We start from the raw sequence: 21,848 nt of genomic DNA, 5'->3' as shown, positions 1-21,848 counted from the left end.
CCAAGGAGGGCAATGTACAAGGTTACCTCGAAACCCCACAGAGCAAACAAGCACCCAACATCTTTCAGACTAAGACCCCCGATAAATCTTGGAAAAACCCCTCCCCAATAAACTTGAAATGCACCAGATTACAGTAAGACCAATAAGTGCCAGCAAACCATTTGGAGAACTCATCTACGGGGTCTTGGCTCCAGTCACAAGTGTTTTTTTCACATAAGAGACCTTTGCCATGTCATTGGCAAAAGCTTGAGTTGGCTTGGATGTCAGGGCCCTTGCCTTTTGCATATGCAGCGGCGTATGACTACTTCCTTACCATCCCTGCTTGAATTGGCTTGGATGTCAGGGCCCTTGCCTTTTCCATATGCAGCGTGTGCCAAAGGCAACTGTTTGCCTCGAGTCCAATTGGATGTCAGGGCCCTTGCCTTTTGCATATGCAGCATATGTCTACCTCCATACCATCCCTTCTTGAATTGGCTTGGATGTCAGGACCCTTACCTTTCGCGCATGACTACCTCTATACCATCCCTGCTTGCCTTCGGAGCTTTCACAGACCTCTACAGGCTCAATTTCTCCTGCAGGCCTCAGGGTACAACAGATAGGCACAAGCAAAAGCATGCAGAGCTCTCTCCAGAACTTACCCTCATTGTGGGTGGGTTACTTCAATGTGCACCTTTCAAGTACCAGATTTCCTTCTGCTATTTTTTATCCATAACAATAGATAGTTATCTGCAATTGTTTAGATTTATGGTCTAGTGCAGATGATTGTTTAGGTTTTAAAAACACCCATGGATTTTACTGACCTGACTTGAGTAATTTCTCATGAGCGTTTTGAACAGTCACTGTTACCAACAGTAGCTGTCATAAACACCCATAGATTTTACTGACCTGAACACCCATAGATTTTACTGGCCTGTCATGAGTAGCTTCAACATCAATATAAACAATTTCTCATGGGCGTTTTGATCAACAGTCACTGTTACCAACAGTAGCTGTCTCACATTCTGGCCCAATGAAATGTGGTCCACAATGGATATTACACCATTCTTTTCACCCACAAATATCACTAGCCCCAACCAGGTATTGTCCTTTCTGAGCACCCCTAGATTGTGCTTACCTCGTGTGCTCATGTGTAAGCCTTTCAATCACATACGATAAACAGTTCCAAGCTATGATGTGCACTGACACCAAGACCAACTATCTCAACCCGGAATCAAGTATGCTCGGATGATAAGGGAGCTAAAACATATATTCCAAACAATAAATATCCTCAAAAAACTAAGCAATTTCAACAAGTATCATTCAAGATACATACCCTGCATGTCTACAAGGGCCAAATTCCTCAAACAGAGAGGATGTTTAAAATATTTCACTTCTGGTTATCTTAAAATGTTTTGTGCCAGTTGTCTCAAACTATATCAAACATGTCACTTCATTCACTGAAGCCTGGCAAACCTTGCCTCTGCATCTCTAGGAGTGTCATTTCCCTCAAACAAAGAGGATAATATTAAAGTATTTCACCCTTGAGTATCTTAAAACGTTTCACTGCTAGTTGCCTCAAATTATATCAAAACACGTTACTTCATTCACTGAAGCCTGTTACACCCTCGCACATCAATGCAATTACTAAACCTGTGATTCAGGATTATTTAAGACACGTGCTATTTTGCATAAGGCAAAATACACAATTTATTTCAAAAATCTACTGTTGTGAGCTAGGATGTCTTTAAAACGAGAATAGCCAGAAAGTATACTGTAGATATCACAAGGCTTCAACAACAATATGCTTGTACAAAACCTGAAGAGAAGCACAGACATTACTATCTATTGAAAAGAAAAAGAAAGATACAGAAACTGTGCCCAGAAAGCAGTATATCAAACAACTGCATTTAGTAGCAGCAGGCAAAAGTTCAATGTTCTAAATTCAGAAATCATAGAAGTGTTGGTCGGAGGGCACATGATATAAAACTGAATGACTGTACCATCTATCTGAAAACCTCTCTAAATAAGTTCCAATACAATCATGGGTATCGCAACAGCTGGGAGGCAGCAATGCTATCATAACCCAATCCACCAGGATAAGCATGCAAGGTATCTCTGTATGGAACTTCCCTCTGATAGTCAAGGCCATAAAGACTTTCTTGAAGCAAAGGCCTCCTTGGTAAACTGTCGGCATACACACTGTCTGCATACCTTTTATGTAGAGCATCGGCATGTCTGAATGCTGGATCCATGTATGGCTCCAAAGTTGCAGCCTCCTGCAATTGCCTGCGCCTGATAGCTTCAGCTTCCAGAAGCTCCAGATCTGGATTTGGAACGAGTGGGGCAGCAACATAACCACTACGAAGATCTTCCCTAACATAAGTAGGAGCATAATCACGGGCATACAGAGTTGCCCTAGGCAGTGCTGGAGCTGCAACTCGGGGAGGTGGAGCACGCACCCGTGGAGGTCCACGTGACACATTGCTTTTGGTTACAGGTTCGCGCTTACCTACATTACCAGGCTTGGGCTTCGGCTTTGCCTGTCCTCGCTCATCCAGGGGTCGGTACAACTTGACTAGCCTATCAACCTGTCAAATGCCATGAAGTTTTATCACCCAAGCACTTGTTTCTTCAACTTCAAAGACTTGTTAATGATTTCCACACAATCACAGCAAGTACCCAGATAGTTTCCTGTCAAATTGAAAAAAGACACGTACATAGAAATGAAGGAAGACTACTGAATACACAACAAGCATTCTAAGCAGTTTCCTGGTTGCTTTAAGAATCATTGAAAAAACCAGATAATTTCACAACTTTCCTCCTACAGGAAGCAGATGTCTGAACACTACCTCTGCATGGAGTAACCAACACTCATAGAACAGCCTTACAAACATCACTACAGAATCATACATAGGCAGTGTCTACCTGGGGGCAACCAGGAGCTATAATGCTAACCACACATCATTACCTGCTCAGCATTGAGCTCAACATTGAACTTGCCACGGTTGAAGTAATTGTCCTTAATGGCCTGTTTAAACTCATTAACTTCCAGTGGCATGCATTCCTTGTGAATACGGAAGCGAACCTATACCCGGCAGACAATATAGTCAGCATAAGAGATGAGCAATCAATTTTCCTGCAAGCTATACATGCTTCAAGGCCCAAAAGAAAATAAAGACCTGAGCTGGAAACTTCCGGTCTGAATCTTGATATGCCTCAGGCACCAGGTTCATTCCTCCCGCAGAGCTAGCCTTGTAGATTCCAAACAGAAGCTTCTTGTCTATGTCATAAAGAAAAAGCCTCATCCCTTTCGTCACTCGTTCGATTAGGCTTTTCTTCTGCTCCGGGAAGCCAAAAACATGGTACTTGAAACAATCATTCCTCGTGACCTCGTTGCACATAAATATAATCCCCGCAAGCTCTTGCTTAGGAGCAGAAGCTTGCTTGCCATCTGCGACAGGCTTCTTACCAAACTTCTTTTTCCCCTTCATTGGACGCTTACGCTTCTTACCGGACTTCTCTTTCGCATTCTCGTTTTCAGGTGCTCCTTTGGACTCTGCTTTCTCGGCTTCCTTTGAAGGCGCTGCTGCCGCGGCAGCTTTAGGCTCCTCGGTCGGCTTCTCAATTGTACTCGGTTCTGTCTTTGCCTCTTGCTTGGCCTCGGATGCAGCCTCGGGGTTGACTTTGTTGCCCCCGCGCTTGAGCTTTCGTCCCTTCGCCATAGCTGAGCAAATCCACAAGACTAAGATTAGAGTCAGGAGCGAAACAACTGTTTACAGCAGAAGAGGCTAGAGGAAAGTTCAAAAATGCAGAGAAGGCGAGCTTAACTACGAGAAGCGTAGCAATCTGCTATTTCTTAAGTAAGACGATCAATTTCCCTCGATTTCGAAAGCACATGTACAGCTCGGTCCGCTGAAACGAGCCAGCTAGATGCAGAGGCGGCGAAAGAACATGAATACGAAGACAAGAGGCAAAACGAGACAATACAGAAGGCACGACATGGACAAGATGCATGACACGTGCCAGAGATAGGGACGGAGACAGAGAGAGAAACGGAGTACCTTGAGAGACAACGACACCGGCTCTGCTGCACAACGATGGAACGCCGAGCGTCCCAGACAGTAAAACTGTGGACAGGTGTTGGGAAACCCTAACCCTAAAATACTGAAGCCACAAAGAGGAGAAGGAAGTGCGGAGCAGCTCGACGGAGAAGAACGTTGGCGCGGTGAGACCCTTTTTTAGATTTCTGGGTCTATAGCTGCCAGCCGCCCACAAGGGTGCCCAACGGCGGCCCCTTTTTGGGCCTAGTCACGAAGCACCAAGGTTTAACTTCAAATAAAATGAACTTTATTTTTCAACGAAAATGGTTTTTTTTTATATGTGGTTGATATTAATGAAAGTAGGTAATAAGTAGAGCATCGATGGACGCAGCAGGGTGCTAACCCTTAGGCAATAGTTTTTTGCCAAAAAGCTTATATGCCCAATGATTAGAGCTTTCAAAGCTAAGAACTACTACCAAATCGCCATACAACAAGCGTGTACATTCAAAAGGTAATTTATAGTCATTCCTGTAAAAGACCATGTCATTCCTCTATTCCAAATGAGCCTCAGAGTGACCACTGACACCACCAACAAGAAGAGAGGCCAAGAGTTATCATCCAATGAACCTTGATCAACAAATCTATAAAGTCAAAGTGAGCCCTTAGATTAACCCCACTAAGTCAACATCTAACTTTCTTCCAGATTGTCATCGAGTGCGTGCATTCCCAAAAAAGGTGTTTCTTAGACTCATCCCCCTCTCTTACAAAAGGGACAAAGGGGTTGATCAACATCCTTAAGCTTAGCTAAGCCCATTGAGGTAGTTATTTTAGCATAAGTCTCCATCTAAAGAGGTTAGTTCCGATAGAGGATGTGGCTTTCCACACATCCTTGAGCCTTGTTTTCCATGTGGCAATGGATGCAAAGAGGTGCTCCTCTTTCCACTTGTCATGGAACTTCATGGGGGGATGGCAAGAGATACAACTATGAAGTCCTTCAACTTCCTACTTCCATAGTGCCTTGCCACTTGGGCTCTCAAGTGAATGATAGAAAAACCCCCTAGGCTCGATGGTCTCTACCTATGGAAATTTTTTAGAAGCTCTAGGATGTGTGTGTTGAAGACTTGGTCTCCTTATTAAACTACGTCAAAAGATCAGGCAACATGTTGCATGCCTTAGTCCCCAAATCTCCCTTCAAGACTAAAGTCTCCAATAAGAGGTCACTCACCATGCTTAACTTCATCTACAAGGTGCTAGCTAAAGCATTGGCCATGAGAATTAGGACACTCCTCTCTAGAATAATCCGTGAGAAACTGTAGGGCTTTGTCTTTGCAGGAAAATCCAAGATGCAATACTGAAACTCTGTTATCCCATCATAAACCAGAAGTATATAGGGAAGCAAGGGAATGACCAACAATAAAAAGGATTAAATTTTTTGTCCACATTACCAAATGTAAGTTGACCAATGTGGTCGATAAAAATTGAAAGTCAAGCTCACTATCATACAATTTATAATATTTGTGTGAGTAGAGTCCCATGTAGCTCCTATACCTCTATATTGAAGAAGATTCCATCATGGAGCCATTAGAATGGGCTACATGCCCAATGGGACCAAAAAGGGTAGAAACCCTCAAAAGGATGTATAAAAGGGAGGAAAGATAATGGAACATATCATTTGAGTGTGTGCCAACTTTGTATGAGCTTTCTTTGTCTAATTTTTTGCATCTATAGCATTAAGCTCTCGTGTGTTGTGTTGAGAGAGGGAGCATGAGAGTGTGTGTGTGCGTGTGTGAGGGAGAGAGTGCAACTATAAGTATGAGGGGCATGGAGTGAAGTGCTTGGTGGTTCTCTTCTCTTTCCTTGTTCTTGCATTCTTCTCATTACGGTAGCCTAAGGCTCATGGTGGTGAGCACATTTGGATGGAGAGCTTGTAGAACAAGATAGCTACACAAGGATCGTGAGATATCCTTCGACTTGCAAGGGTCTACAATGATGAGCTCGCTCGAGGTGTGTCCACTACAATCTCCATACTATTGGTTGTTGTTATTGCTAGTGAGGGTAGCCAATCATTTTGAGATACAGGTGAGAGACTAGGTGAGAGCTAGTTTGCGTCAGATAGTCAAAATTGGTGAAGCAATAGGAGCCTCATACTTATCCCATTGTCGAGCATAGTTGTGACATGACATTTTGGTTCTATTACTAGGACAATGGAATCTATTTGAAGTGTTCACTTCTCTACTGTGCATAGGAATAAGAAGCATGCTATGAAGGGTGAGCAAGAAATCAATGGGAGATCGATTTTTTGCTTGCACATTAGTGGGTTCCAAAATGTACATGGTTAGGTTAGGAAAAACATAAAGAGAGTTTGTGTTAATGTTTTTCTGGTTGCAATTGATTGAAATATGGCATTGGATTAGTATGAATAGAGTAGAGAAAGGATGCATGTTGAATGCTAATCAAGAGATCCACAAGAAGAATGCAATAAACGAAAAAGCTAAACATGAGAGAGGAGAAGATTTCCTTCTAGATAGAATGGGAAGTTTGCATTTGAGTGTAATCGTTTGAGTGCAATAGACATTCAAACATGAGAGGAAGAGATAAGAAAATAAACAGAAATTTAAATTTTTAAATATTTTTTTTTTTAAAAGATAGGCTAGATCTCTTTCAAGAAGAGCTAGATGTCAAAGGGATGGCTTAAGTTGAAAGGAATATCATTGTAACTACGTGGAAAGAGAGAAGCTATCATGCCAAAGAGGAACTGAAAGCACAATGTTGTCACGAGAGCAGGAGTTAAAGTGAGGATCCCAACAGCTCTAGCACACCTAAAAAAGGGGGGCCACATGTGGATATTTAATAAGGTCAATTGGATAAGATGGGAGAAAGAGAGAATCAAATGGCATCATCGAATGCATGACATGTTCACCGACAATGGAGCCCATATTGATGAGTAGGTGTTCAAGTGGAGCCAAAGTGATCAAGGAAGGAAGAAAGAGAGAGAGAGAGAGAGAGAGAGAGAGAGAGAGAGAGAGAGAGAGAGAGAGAGAGAGAGAGAGAGAGAGAGAAATGACCAAGGGGAAACTTGGTAAGGAATATATAAAAGCGTATCATAAGTGTGCAAAGAATCAAATGACCACTATCGAATGCAATGAAGCATCGAGTCAAAAGACACATGTTAGGACAGAATGCCATGACAAATGATGCCTTGAAGTCAAAGGCCTCAAATTGAGGTCTAAAGCTTCAATTTTAAAAATGGCATGCTTATTTCTCCACTAGAGTTAAATGCTCTTTTTCTAGAAAGCAATTCTTATTGCAATGCACTCAAATGCTTTCCCTTAACACCTTGTTGCACCAAACAAGAGACTTGTCATCAAATGTCTTTTATTGTGGGGGTAGGTTGATGTTTTATGAGGAGTCAAATGATCTGATTAGAGTCGAATGCTTTTGTTAGAGAAGAAGTTGGTGTCTTTTCATTAGTAGACAACCATCTCGCTACAACTAGACACACTCAAGGATAATGCCTAATTCTTAAGGCATACCATAACCATTTGTTATACCAATGGGACCATTGCTCTTCCAAGGCATGTAATCATTGGTAGTATCAGAGCAAGTAGTGTAAGTATTAATTGGCGACCCATGACTAGCAAATCCCCTTAAGTGAGGTGACAATGTTGGAGGCCTAGGGGAAGCAATGCTAGAAGTATGAGTGGATGCGGTCTTATCGCGGAGATGCCCATAGTAGGAGATGTTTTATTTAGAGCCAAATTGATTCTATATATTACTTAAAGGTTTACCTTGGGGATCTCGAACCAACCACAAGGCTCCCAAGCCTATGTGGCCGAGAAGTTTGGTATTCAATAAATTTTTCTTGAAGGGTGAGTGGGGGTTATACACACACACACACACACACACACACTCTCTCTCTCTCTCTCTCTCTCTCTCTCTCTCTCTCTCTCTCTCTCTCTCTCTCTCTCTCTCTCTCTCTCTCTCTCTCTCTCTCTCTCTCTCTATTATACGATATTTTAATGGTTGGACATGTGCACGCAATGTAAGTATACTTGAAAAACATTCACAAATGCACACACTATAAAAATAGTTGAATTTCTCAAAATTGAAGATATCGAATAAGATAATATTTTTAATGGTTGAATATGTGCATGCAATGCATACATACTCTAAAACCACACACAAATGTACATAGATTATAAAAACACATGAATAACACATATACACATACACATATATGTGTGCATACATATATATAAACACACACACTTATATGCACGTCTAATCTATGCATGAGAGACAGCATAGGGAAAAAGAAAGAAGAGAAGATGAGAGATAGAGAGATAATGAGAGGAGAGTATGCGTAATCATGAGACCACACAAATGGATGTACATTTATAAAAGACATACATTCTCACACACATCTAAACATATATATGAGTGAGAAAACATGGGGAGAAATAGCACAGGAGAGAGAATTAATACACACTTATAGACATGCACATATCCACATGTAGACACATACATCCACATGCACATATGTACATGTAGATATACATGCAATGTATACATTCATGTTTATACATACATACATGCACACACAACACACACACGTATGAGATGAAGAAATATGAGAGACAAGAGGAAGAAAAATAAATGAGAGAAAATAAAAATGATGAGTGAGAGAGAAGACACATTTATGAGACCACACAAAGAGAGAGAGAGAGATGTGTGGAAAAAACAAGAAGAGGAAAATAGGAAAAAATGTGTGTATCATTCATTTATACATACAGATGCACATACACATATGTATGAATGTGTGTGTTGCCAAAGATATTGAAGTTTGGATTGTGTTTCTTATATTAACCTCTTTATGAACCCTCTTGCCACACGAAACATACTTTTGAACCTCAATGCAAAGATCAAGAGAACATCAATGCAAAGCACTATGAGAATCTAGGTAAGGAGCACCTACTAACCCTTATTGGGTAGTTGAATGTCTCAAATGACTTAAAGGGTCGAATGCTGATGCTTGATAAGAGTGGGATGGAACAACATCCTTTTTTAAGAGAGCAATGTTATGCTTTTGGGATTGACATTCCTAGAAGGCACCATGCTTTTTAAGTCAAGACTCTTGGAATTGATACATTGAGAATAGTGGAATGACATCAATGAAGTTGAGTAGGAGGACTCCCAAGAAAATCTATTTGGAATTGAACACTCCTCTTTGAGTGACTCCTTAGCGATTCTACATTGAATCAAATGAGATCCCAAATAGCGTTGCCTCGTCTAGTGGCATGTCTCCTTGTGCAAACCACCAAGAATAGCATCAAACACAACTTTGAGCACATTGCACTTGAACATGACATTGAATGCATTCTCCCCTTGCCAATTTCGGGAGATTCAATGCTTGAGAATCAATGCTTTTGATTTGATGTCTTTGCTAGAATAGAATTGAATACCTATGCTGAGATCAAATGCCATGAGTTGCGAGCAAAATGCCGTGAGATCGAATGCCTAGGGGAAGTGAAGCCTCAATTCGAAGTTAAAAAAAAAAAACTTATTGCCTTGAATCAAACTCTTCAAAAAGCACCACCATGTTATTTTGATTGCCATCATAGTTGGTTCAATTTGTCGTTGCAATTGTCATTTAACCTTTAATATCCTTCATGCTCCAATTCACATTATCACTCAAATCAAATGCCTCAAGAGAGGGAAAAACACTTGGAAAAATCAACCTGTGATTAAAGGCACTCGAGTAACAAATGTCTATACATGGTCAAAAATTTCACAATAAATTGAAAGAATACACAGGCACCCTATCAATTAATGTTGGAGGGGAGCCTCGCCTTCCCCCCAACAGAACTATGTATGCATATTATCTTGATTTAGAAGATGTGTGTATATGTGTTCTTAATAATCAAGGTTAGAGGAGATATTTCCCTCCCCCCGTGATGTGCAATTGGGTGTATGCATTGTCGGGGGATTTGGTGTCAAGCCATTAATCATAGGGATAATGAGTTCAAACAAGATGGAAGATCATTTGTGATTGACTCCAATAAGTAGCTCTTTGTATTATAATTTACGAGCACTATGTACTCCACCACATGTTGTCTTGTCTTTTCTTTGCTAGTGTTGTCCAAAAATTACACCACCCATCTCGAACCCCCTTGCTTAAACTCAACTATCAACATATAAGATGATTGTTCTAACTAAGTACCCAAGGCACTCAATGTGTGTCTCCCCTTGACTTGTGAATTTTAGAACTATACTCAATGGACCACTTTAGGATGAACATTAGAATAAATTCTTAAGCTTGGCGTGTAATTGAATCCACATCCTAATTCAGGGTACCCATTCAGACCACACAAAAACCCATGACATTGTATACCACTTCACACAAAATGCCTAATCTTATTCCTTGAGGGTTCCTAGAACCAATCTAGAACCTAAACAAGAAAACTTGGAGTCCTCGCACTTCCTAGTTTTCTTAAACTAGGCTCTAAGTAAGACCCGTGCTTGAACTCAACTAGATTAGACTCCATCTAACGAACATGGCCTAGAGAGAATACCAGTTGAGATTAAGGACCACAATCACTAGGAGACTACCTAGAGCCATGTCATGAAAGCAACTTGAGTGAGGGCTGAACCTAAAGAAATAGACAAAACCTTAAATCTCTATTGATAGGAATACTAAGAGTGGCAATCCTAGTTGTGGACTTGATTATACCTAGGAAACAACCAACCACAAGAGGACTTAGTTATGCCCTAAATGACCCTAACAAGTATTCGCAAAGTGTTGGATCACTAAGAAGGGAGTAACGAATTCATGAAGCATATGCATGCATTAATATTGGTTGATGTTTGTTTTTTGCACATTACCATTGAATTGGATTTAAAAGTAAATCGATAGTTTGAGCATGATTACCATGCAAACACTTGCATTGCATTAAAACACATTGATTGTGGAAAAGAAAAAAGTTTGATTGAGCACATTGTGCTTGCACTCGTTGACATTAATTGAGAATTAGTTGCTTGAAAAATGAATAAAAAATAACTAAAGAGGTAAACTCGAGAATGGAATGCACAAGAGTGGTTTTATTTGACTCGTATTATGCATCTAAAATGAGAAGGACGAGAAAGACAAGGGGATTGGGAAATAAAGCAATCAAACATCCACCATAAAAAAACTTGATGGCTACAAACTAGGAAGGGAAACACGATCTGAACAATGGGCTCATCATAAAAAATACCTTAAGAAAACAACCTAGATATCAATGCACCTTACTAGCCAACGAGGGCTATGAAGGTGAGGATTAGCTCGATCTCGAGTTGCCAATGCATGGATCACTCAACTAACTCAAGGAGTGAAAAGTGCATTTCTTAAGAACCACTACCTCCTTATCTAACTTGATCAGCCTCATTGAAACTCTAGTCCAACAAGAAGAGTGAGAGACCGTGTTCGCTTCGGGATCTAATGTAGACAATTTCATGTTCAATCCTAGCGAATCCCAAAAATAAATCTAACAACTGTTAGAGCAATATGATCAAAAGACGAGTGTAGTGCATGAGGACAGATCAACACACAGAATAGTAACTAAACTAAAAGAGGAGAGAAGGATAGAAAAAGACTTGATCCAATAAGTCGCTACATTCTTGCAAGCACAAAGGCTTGATAGGCAAAGGAGAGGTAGAACTAAACCTGGTCCAATGCATCCTAGGATGTGGAAGAAGAACTAGATTAGGAGTCATCACCAATAAAGAAAGAGCCCTCGAGGCACAACATTGGCTACCTCAATCTTGGCAGGGTTAAGAATTGCACCCAACACCAGGAGCCAAACAAAAATATTGATAGTTACAAAACAAGATAAGGTGTACAAGGTAGTAGCAAACGAACCCTATAGCTTCATTGACTAGTTTGAGCAAGTCAGAGAGGTCAAAAACCGCTAGAGCACGAGTCAGCATGCACAAGCCTTTCGATTGTGCCTAGAGATAAAAGGATGCACTTGGTTCAATAGTATCAATGATGCCGAACACAATGACTCTGACATGCTAAAGGACCTCTTCATCAAGAGATTCTCAAAAGTAGTGTACGCTAATAACTTGATTGTCAAGTTGATGAATGTCAGTCAAAAAGACAAAGAGGAGATCCCTGGTTACATTAACCATGTCTAGAGTCTCTTCAAGCAGATTTTGATACCTAAACAACCTACTCAAAAGGTAGTATTCGATGTATTTGTTAATGGGATCAAGGACGAGGAACTCTATAGAGCATTGACAAGCGATTCAAGTCTACAAATAGACACTTTAGCCAAAGTATTCAAGGAGGGGATCTGTGTGGATGACCTACTGAACTAAAGGAATGCCAAGGCTATTTAGCCAAAACACGCATCAACACCATTCACAATGAAAGATCCACAAACTGCAATGAGCAACTAACCATAAGCACTCAAGACAAAGGAAAGGGCATGGACCTTACACAAGAAATGGCAAGTCTCAAGTTAGAGCTTGCAAAACTTTAGGACACATTGAGATAGTCCATAAGACCACATGCTTAGTGCATCCATTGTGGGGGAAACCACTTTTCTCAAAGTACCCCGATCCACATATGTATGCGTACTTTCATAAATTGTGCAAGAGTTGGATATGAGGCCATGCATTGTAGACCACCCTAGGAGGTTGCCATACTCATAACCTTATTGCCAACAATTCTACCCAATGGACATTGTAGAGGCGAGCTCAATCGCCAAGACCCATGGACCGCTTATTGTTCAAGTGTCTCAAGCCGAGCACTAATGGCTACCTCTCACATAGCCGATGCACTATCTCCCTCTATGAGTGTAGTGGCTCACCTCCATGCCTGATCGAGTTGCCTCCTCTCCCAAGCACTTTAGTGGCTCCATGATCCAAGTGCAATCTTCAAGCAAGCTTGATCCTCAAGCTCCATGCTCCAAGCTCCATTGCCACAAGCAAGAGAAGAGAAGAGAAGAAGAGAGGAGAAGATGGAGAGCTTCTCCACCACAGTCCCTCACCCTCATACACTCGCACACTTACTCCCTCACACTCCCTCTCTCAAGCACAAGCACAAGCGAGTAAGAAGAAGAAGAAGAAGAATAAGAATAAGAGGAAGAGGAGAGCTACTCTTGGCCACACACAAGAATGAGCTCCTCATTCACTTTTCAACTTTATATACAAAACCCTAACCTTAATTCCCTTTGGGTGGTCATCCCCTTTTTGGTCCGGGTGGCTTGGCCCGTTCCTCCAACCCTTCTCCTCCTCTTTCCCTATTGGCATGGCCTCAACCCGTCTCTAACCATTTACAATTTGCATGGGTGAGAGCCCGACGTTCTTTTACAAAATAAATTATGGTGCACCTTGCGCTCTTTAACAAAAGTATTAACTTGCACTTTTTCTTGTGCGCATCTCTCCTTGATTTAGGACTTTTTTGCACTTATCGTGTTTTCAATTTTTTCATGGCACATCTTCGTCTTCCGTTTCATTTGCCTTGACCTTATCTTCTGCTTTAGATTGTTTAGATTTTCCACCTTGTTTAACATTACCCCCTCCTAAACGAGTGCTAGTCCCATGGCACTCTCCATCAGAGGTAGCACCCTTTGGCATGCAGCAAAGATGGGGATGGAAGGGACTGTAGTGGTTTGCCTTGGAGGAGTTTTGGTAGTGTTGCGGATGAAGGTCGTTGGGGGCACGTTGTTGGCCTAATTGGTTGGTGATAGGGTTGTTGTAGTTGGTGATAGGGATGTTCTTTGTTGGAGTTGCACTCTTGGGCTGAGATAGGTGTTGGTGTTCTGGAGATTCTGCATGTGACGATTCTTTGGTGGGCTTTCATGATGATAAAGAACAAGAGTCTAAAGTTGTGTTGATGAAGAGCTGATGGTACTTTCGTTGGAGTCTTCAATACCTACAATTGAAAACGTCTCATATGGTCTCTCCTTAGGGGTTACTACTAGTCTTCTTATCGTGCACAAGGCGTAGTTTTATTAGTTTGGAAGATAGGTCAAACTCTAAGATAGCGGAGAGTATTGTCTTGCACTTGAGGACCAAAATTGTGGATAGATTGTTGGTGTTCTAGGAATTTTGCATGTGAGGATGGGCTTGCATGATGATAAAGAACAAGAGTTCAAAGTTGAGTGTTAATGAAGAGCTGATGGTACTTTCGTTGGAGTCTTCAATACCTGCAATTGAAAACCTCTCATGTGGTCTCTTCCTCGGGGTTACTACTAGTCTTCTTATCGTGCACAAGATGTAGTTTGATTAGTTTGGGAGACAGGTCAAACTCTAAGCTAGCAGAGAGTATTGTCTTGTACTTGAGGACCCAAACTGTGGATAGATTGTGGTGCAGATATTATGTGAGTGCATATGCATACTTAGATATTACATAGTTAGAAGACTGCTGGTCTAGTTCCTCGTAGCAATGTGTGGATGAAGCGAGGGTTCAATGGGGTGGAAAAAATTGACGATGTTGAGGAGAAGTACACTTGAAGGCTTCTTGAGACATTTGTGATTTTGACAACACAATGTAGCATAATTGAGCTCATTTACGCCTTAGCTTTTGATAGTTGGTGGCTACTTGTAGTGTTTGAAGAATACGATATACTTTCCATGGTCTTTCGTGCCTTGCTCACCACTATTGATTGCGATGGTACTGAGATGGAGTGCGAAAAAGAATCGTGCAAATGGTTCAGAGTGATAGGTCTAACCATAGGCGAGACAACCTCCCTAGGTATGTCCTTCCCTTGATGTGCCTTGAACAATTGTGGGGGATGTATAAAGGGCTAGGGGATTAGGGTCGGAGCTAGCCAACCAAGGTCACTGGATATACCTAATTTGAGGACCCCTAGGTGCTATATTGTGATCGTGGGTGTTTTAAAAAATAATAATAATTTTGTTTTTGTTTTCTCATTTTTTCCCTCTTTTTTTGGGATAAAAGTAATACAACCAATGCAATACGTTGAGCCTATCAGCCTTTCATTTGGATTGATAAATGTCGAGATCCAAAGCCTTTCATTTGGATTGATGCTAGAGGAACAATTGTTGAGATGAAGAGATACACTTGAGATTTTGCAAACCTCTTTGTAACATATGAGACATCAGAACAATTGAGGTAGCAATTGCAGTGAACTGTGCATGGACAAGGGATAGAGCATCTGGTAAATTGGATCCTGGTTGATGAAGAAATGTTTGTCATTGTTGAGAGCGTGGTTCCTACCCGAATGTAGAGTTTGGCCAAGAAAGAGAGAGCAGACAATGACTATGCTTTGGGCCATGCTTCCAATGCAATGTGTGCTTTCTGCAGGGGTGATTTTCTCTTCCAGCGGGGCTTCATCATGGCTCTTTATTTCTTAGTATTTTTTGTCGCTTTCTCCATAACGGTTCTTTGTGGGGTTGGTGGTCTTGTGGTGACTTAGACATTGAACGCTTTTGCATAGAGATATGTGTTGTCCTGCATTCACTTGGCAACTCATGAGAGTATATGCAAGTCATATGCTTCAATCATAATGAACACGTGTAGCTAAAAAAGACATAACTTATCTGAATCCCATAGTGTTGGATTTGATGCATATCACGTACGCTTGATTATCATTGCTTGTGTGTGTGTGCGTTGACTTTGCTTATTTTGATATTATTTATACACAATCGCAAAACACATTGTTTATTTATGTACACATTTATGAATGCATGTCACTTCACGAGGATAAAAACCACGTGTAGAACTCAAGATTGTATTGGAGTGGGGTATAATTGTGGCAACCTACTTTAGTAACAACATATATTTTGCAACATTGATTAGCATGGTGCCTTATCTGAGTCTACTGGCAATATGTAGCTCCTCCTTAGTGAGAACTTTATCAATCAAAGAGTTCTCTTGGCTAGTTCTAGCTAAGTCCATACCCCGAATGGTAGTCAATACTCGAAAGGAAGTTGGCGCCACATAGGTCGTGGGTCTCTTTGAGACCACCATTGGGCCAGTCGCTTCTCTGAGATTGTCATAATCTCGACTTCGAGCTTGGCCATAGTAACATGGTTTTCAAACCAATGTTTTTCAAATTGACTTCAACCCTCTGATTGTCGCTTTAGTTGCTCTATCTCTAAGAGGCTTGGTTGGCAAAGCACTTCGTTGAATGCCACAGTTAAGCGTAGTTTGTTGGCTTCCTCATCAGAGATAAGTTGCATGCGTTCATATAGGAGTTTTTCATAGTAGCTCGTTAAGATGTTCTTGCTCTCCCTAGGATAGCAGATATGACAAATATTCCTCAAGCTACTCCCTAGGGAATGTGCCCATGTTCGTAAGGATGTGGACACGTGCAAATAATTTGAGTTTAGCATCCAACTCGGTCAAGCACTCTGTGACACTTCTATGCTCGATGCAGGCTTGCTCTGTTGCTATCTCATGCAAGGTTTTGGGAGTTTCCCTAGGCTTTAGCATAGCTGGGGGCTCAGACCTAGATGAGTAAGATTGGTCAATGCTAGGATTGCTTATGTCCTCGGGGTTTTCATGTTTCTCTCGAGGCTTTGTTACTATTGTGTCATGGTTCTTTTTAGATGTGATTAGTATAGTTTTGTCAACTTGTTGTGACAGTGTTGTATCCACTCTTAATTGGCCAATGTAAGTTTTGTTTGTCAGTGGATTGAGTGCTGCAAGCAACTGGTGATGGTAATGGTTGCTTTGATTTATCAGAACACACGGATGTGTCTGAGGTTTCACCGCCGTTAGGAGAGATGGCAATGGATTCATCTACATCCACTTGCAAATGCCATTGTTTTTGTTGTTTTCTCCTCTTTTTCTTGGGCAATTGAGGTGTATCCTTTAAAGACTCAGGACCCTGAACTAGGTCAGCCGTTTTTTATGTGCTTCGTTGGGCCTCAGCATTCTCTTTCTCTGGTGTGTCCTCATGGGACATAACTGCGGCCTATTGAACAACCTCGCTAGGTTGTGAGGGTACAATTGCCTCTCTTTTTGGAGCATCTAGCTCTTCGGCTAATTCCCCTCCGTTTAGCCCCTCATCCAATTGCATTGCTAGTTGCTCCTGGTTGGGCATTTGGTTTAGACTCTTGTCCTTACCCATTGGAATATGCCTCCACTACTTCTTATCAGAGCGAGTGTTGTGTTTAGAGCTGTTTTTCTCTTGCTCTGGAGGTTCAAATGACTCTAGTGTAGAACCAAGAGACGGTTTAGGATTCCTGTCATGTAGGCTTGGACAAAACTGGCTTAAGAAGTCAGGGTTGTATTGATGGGAAGCATAGAGATCTAGGATTGTAGGGTCTTGAGTGAGGCAAAAGACATATGTGCTAACACCAAGTACCATGCTCCCACTCTTAGCCTGCTAGCCATGTGTAGACCTTCTTCTAGAAGTAGTTCATACAAGGGATGTTTTTGGATAGTGGCAGAAAGCTGGACCTCATGGTCCGTTGCCAACACTCTTAATGAGGCCGGGGCAATGTACGTGGGATCATGTAGCAAGTGAATTGCTAATGACACATTCCGCAAGCATCATCGCGGCCAAAGGTTGTGACTACTGTGATTCTTGATTGGAAGTAGTAGTAGCTAGTTCAGTGGGTTGGCTACTGTTGGTAGACTGCGGTGTCAAGTCCTTAGGTAGGTCAGAAGTGGTCGTATTTTTTATTTCCCTTTGCGCATTTACTTGTGCAGAGCATCGGTTGAGCTAGTCATGGTGGATTGCATAGGCATATCCTTAGGTTGAGAATTAAGGGTGGTGTCATGTCCCGCACCTTGGTCATTTGGAAGCTCGGATGGAGATAAAGATTGGGATTGAGCAACTGCACTTGGTGACTGCTATTGTGCTTCATGTGTCCGTTTAGGAAAAGAGGGTGTAGGAGATTTGGGACTTCTAGGTGGACTTGGCACTGGCTGGAGGATTTGCTTGTGTTTATTAGACGATTTTTCCATTTGCTTTGTTGAGTAATTAGACTTATCATGAGCAATGTTGCACTTGTGGTGCTCATTATCCTCTTGGGAAGTCAAAGGTTCCTTAGATACTAGTGGTCTTTGTGCACACTCAACTGTTACATCTGATATCCGCTTGTTAAGCATGCTAGGCTAAGGATCTACCTTTGGAATAGTTATGTTTGGTTTTTTTATTTCAATCATGAGGGGCTTAGTCACTCCAATGTTTTTGACTCGAGACTTGGATTTTCGTTTAGATTTCCTCCTATGCTTCTTTGCTTTTGATACGATCTGGCCTTCAACTAATAGAGGTGGTTTAGCACGGGGTTTTGGTATCCAAATCCATTAGTTACATGCATAATACTTTTGAGCACGTAGGAATGCATTGGATATCCATCGCAGCGTTGTGCTTGCTCTCCATCGATACCTTCATCTATAAGGCTTGGGCTTCTTTTGTGGTCTTCTACGATATTTGTAAGTCCAAAGCCTATCCTTGGCATTGTCTCCTGACCTTCTTATTTCAAGCATTGCCTTGCTCACTGGTTCTCTCTATTCAACATGTGCTTGTATCAACTCTTTCAATAGGTCCTTGCTCTCATCACTAGGCTTGCCTGGTATGTCAGAATATTCCTTGTCTTTTCCTTGGGTTTTGATGAGGTCAGCTTTGCTAAAGATTGTGATTATCCTCACACTTGGCAGTGTCAAGTGTATCCTCTGTGCTATATAATTGGCCTCACACTTCATCGCCCTTTTGAAGAGTCTTCCTAGGAGGGTTTCCTTTCCATTGTTCGCACTATTTGGAGGAACATGGAATAGGATAGGCAAGCTTTTTGTTTCAATAGTCACAAGGATTTTGCACCTCCCTATAAGTGCTTGTGGGTGTCCTTCGTAAGGATTAAAAGTTGCATTAGTCAGTGTGAGCTCTGGTTGGCCTAGTAGGGTCCATGCTTCATAGGTCAAGATATTAAAATCTTCTCCTTCATCGATGAGAGCATCGACATTGTGCTATATTTTTGTGGTGATTTTGACCCTAAGATAAGAAGGCGGTACTATGTCTTCATCTTCTGGGTCTTAGCTTACAAGTTCAAGCCTTTTTCGATACATGCCTTTGAGTCCCCAACTGCACAACCATATGTGGATTCTCTACTGATGTCTTGGGTCATCTATGCAGTGCTGTTCAACGTGCATCTATTGTTAAGACTTCCATGTCTAGTCATCCTTGCAGTTGTAGCTTGATGTTGTTGCATTCCACTTTGACTAGATGCAGTCCGAATGCAATGTATACATGTTTTTGTGGTGTGGCTTTTTTTCCCTTGTTGGCTAGATTGGCCCATTGAAGTTCTAGGATCTCTGGTTGTCTTTGTTCGCATATGGGATTTTGGTTGATGTTTTGCAAGTGAGAATCTATGCTTGTGTAGAGCCATTACTACACTAGGATCTAATTTGGAGGACCTATCCACGGCGCGTGTTTTCTCTCCAGCCTACTTGGGGGAGGTGTGAAGGGGGTAGAGCCTCTGCGGGGGTTCGGGGGGGGGGGGGGGGGGGGGGGGGTTTCCCTCGGCCTATAGGGCCCTTACGCTAAATACCATGCGTGATTTGAAGGACCATTTGTAGCCAAGTTTTGAACTACTTGCTGTAGATTTTAGCCCAGTGATAGATCTATGATGTGCTTTCGGCTCTATATGGTCTCTAGGTTGGTTTTAGGGTCTATAGGTTAAAAATGTGAAAACAAAAATCTAATTTTGGCCTAGCAAGTCTAAATTTCAGGGGCCGAATGTTCGATTTGGCCCATCCGAATGGCTAAGGGGCAAATGCAACTAGTCCAAATGTCAAATTCAGTCAGTCCGAATGTGGTTATCCAAGAGCCAAATGGCCGAATGGTAGTGGGCCGAATCGATCGGGCCGAGGGCCTAGTCAAGTGGGCTGAATCCAAAGTTGGTCCGAATGGTGAATTCGACAGGGCCAAATGTGAACTTATTCAAGTGGGGCCAAGTTGGGAGGGTCGAGGGCCGAATTTTCAAGTGTACGAGTAAGATGGCCTGAATGGTTGATTCGACCATGCTGAGGTCTAAGCGTCCGAATGGTGGTGGGTCCAATGGCCGAATACAGGAGGGCCGAGGGTCGATTTTGGGATTTAGCCCAGAATCGTCATCACTCAGACGGGTCAAACATGGTGTAGTTTTGGTAGATGCAACGAAGAATCAATCAAATTGTACGATTTAGATAACGACATATAGCACACACCTCTAGATCAAAGCTATGGATAGAGGAGAAGAGTTACATATACCTGGAATAGCAAATAAACTCCAAAATACAAATCGGCAAAACAAATTAAACCCTCTTGCCCTATTATGAAAGCAAAAATCCTAATGCTTTCCTTTTTTTTTCTGTGTTTTTCCCTACCCTAATGCATCCAAATCACAAAGTAAACACCTACACTACTCCAAAGTGCTTTTCCAAATCCAAAAAACCAAAAACTTACTTGCTAAGGAGATCGAATGCCTCTTCAAACTCCCTCGCTTCCTACCTATTTACCGCAAGCACCAGTTTGGGGGGAAACCCTACCTCAATGCTCGATTTGGAGCACACAAGCACTCAAGACTTGAATCCGTTGGTCCTGGCAATGGAACGAAAATGTAGAGGTGAGCTCAAGCTCAACCGCCAAGACCCATGGATTGCTTATTGTTCAAGTGTTTCAAGCTGAGTACTAATGGCTACCTCTCACATAGCCGGCGTTCTATCTCCCTCTACAAGTGTAGTGAGCTTATCTCCATGCTCGATCGAGTTGCCTCCTCTCCTGAGCACTCCAGTGGCTGCACGATCCAAGTGCAAGCTTCAAGCAAGCTCGATCCTCAAGCTCCATGCTCCAAGCTCCATTGCCATGAGCAAGAGAAGAGAAGAGAAGAGAAGAGAAGAGAAGAGAAGAGAATAGAAGAAGAGAGGAGAAGATGGAGAGCTTCTCTACCACGGTCCCTCATCCTCACACACTCACTCCCTCACACTCTCACACTCCCTCTCTCAAGCACAAGCTCAAGCAAGCAAGCAATAATAAGAAAATAAGAAGAAGAAGAAGAACAATAATAATAATAAGAGGAGGAGAGCTACTTTTGGCCACACACAAGAATGAGATCCTCATTTAATTTTCAACTTTATATACAAAACCCTAACCCTAATTCCCTTTGGGCAGTCATTCCCTTTTTGGTCTGAGTGGCTTGGCCCATTCCTCCAACCCTTCTCCTCCTCTTTCCCTATTGGCATGGCCTCAACCCATGCCTCTAACCATTTACAATTTGCACGGGTGAGAGTCCGATGTTCTTTTATATAAAAAATTATGGTGCGCCTTGCGCTCTTTTACAAAAGTATTGATTTGCACTTTTTCTTATGTGCCTCTCTCCTTGATTTAGGACTTTTTTGCACTTCTTGTGTTTCTAGATTTTTCTTGGCGCATCTTCATCTTTTGTTTCACTTTTGCCTTGGCCTTATCTTTTGCTTTAGATTTTTCAGATTTTCCACCTTGTTCATCTGAGGGTTAACAAACATGCAACTCAACTACAGAAGGGGAGCCCCATTAGCACTACTTGTACCCAATGAGCAATGATCTATAGCTCCTAGGGCAAACATTAATCCAATAGGAATACCTAGAGCATGTGGACCCATCATCACTCACCCACCTAGTGAAGCTTCCATTCACTTAGTGGAAGAGCCAATGCGGATGAAGAATGTACATGAATGAATCCTTATGTTATTTATGATGAAGAGGGATACCCAATTTTGATGGATTTTAGGCAAGCATCAATTATGGCTTTGGGTAGGGAGCCAACCAAATGAACCTCTGACATGTTGGACTTGTGGCCCTCATTCAAGCAACATCTCATTGAGATCTCTCGAAAAGGAACTGGCTAACA

General features: G+C 41.9%; 1 protein-coding gene across 3 annotated transcripts; it reads right to left on the bottom strand.

Moving 5' to 3' along the window:
• Positions 1-1,796: 1,796 nt before the first annotated feature.
• On the bottom strand, positions 1,797-4,202 carry LOC148038146 (uncharacterized). 3 transcript variants are annotated; one of them, XM_087669537.1, is made up of 5 exons: positions 4,041-4,202; positions 3,808-3,905; positions 3,159-3,703; positions 2,948-3,064; positions 1,797-2,567 (listed from the first exon to the last, which is right to left on the bottom strand). In XM_087669537.1, exons 3-5 carry the CDS (start codon positions 3,699-3,701, stop codon positions 2,019-2,021), a joined length of 1,209 nt encoding a protein of 402 aa, XP_087525663.1. In that variant the 5' UTR covers positions 3,702-3,703; positions 3,808-3,905; positions 4,041-4,202; the 3' UTR covers positions 1,797-2,018. The 3 variants fall into 3 exon arrangements, with proteins under 3 accessions (XP_087525663.1, XP_087525671.1, XP_087525656.1); XM_087669545.1 differs by lacking the exon at positions 3,808-3,905 and having other exon boundaries at positions 3,159-3,721; XM_087669530.1 differs by lacking the exon at positions 3,808-3,905 and having other exon boundaries at positions 4,041-4,201.
• Positions 4,203-21,848: the final 17,646 nt, after the last annotated feature.

The sequence above is a fragment of the Lygodium microphyllum genome, chromosome 3 (genome assembly GCF_053477565.2).
Source record: "Lygodium microphyllum isolate KBCC chromosome 3, Lygodium_microphyllum_v1.1.10, whole genome shotgun sequence".
Lineage (NCBI taxonomy): Eukaryota > Viridiplantae > Streptophyta > Polypodiopsida > Schizaeales > Lygodiaceae > Lygodium > Lygodium microphyllum.
This window is presented reverse-complemented; position numbering and strand designations above follow the sequence as displayed.

Excerpts from the sequence above, each read along its gene's own strand:
- LOC148038146 (XM_087669537.1), bottom strand. The coding sequence starts at position 3,701 with ATGGCGAAGGGACGAAAGCTCAAGCGCGGGGGCAACAAAGTCAACCCC. Across the intron at positions 3,065-3,158 it reads ACCGGAAGTTTCCAGCTCAG|GTTCGCTTCCGTATTCACAA; the intron begins GTCTTTATTTTC and ends TGCCGGGTATAG. Across the intron at positions 2,568-2,947 it reads TTGAGCTCAATGCTGAGCAG|GTTGATAGGCTAGTCAAGTT; the intron begins GTAATGATGTGT and ends GGCATTTGACAG.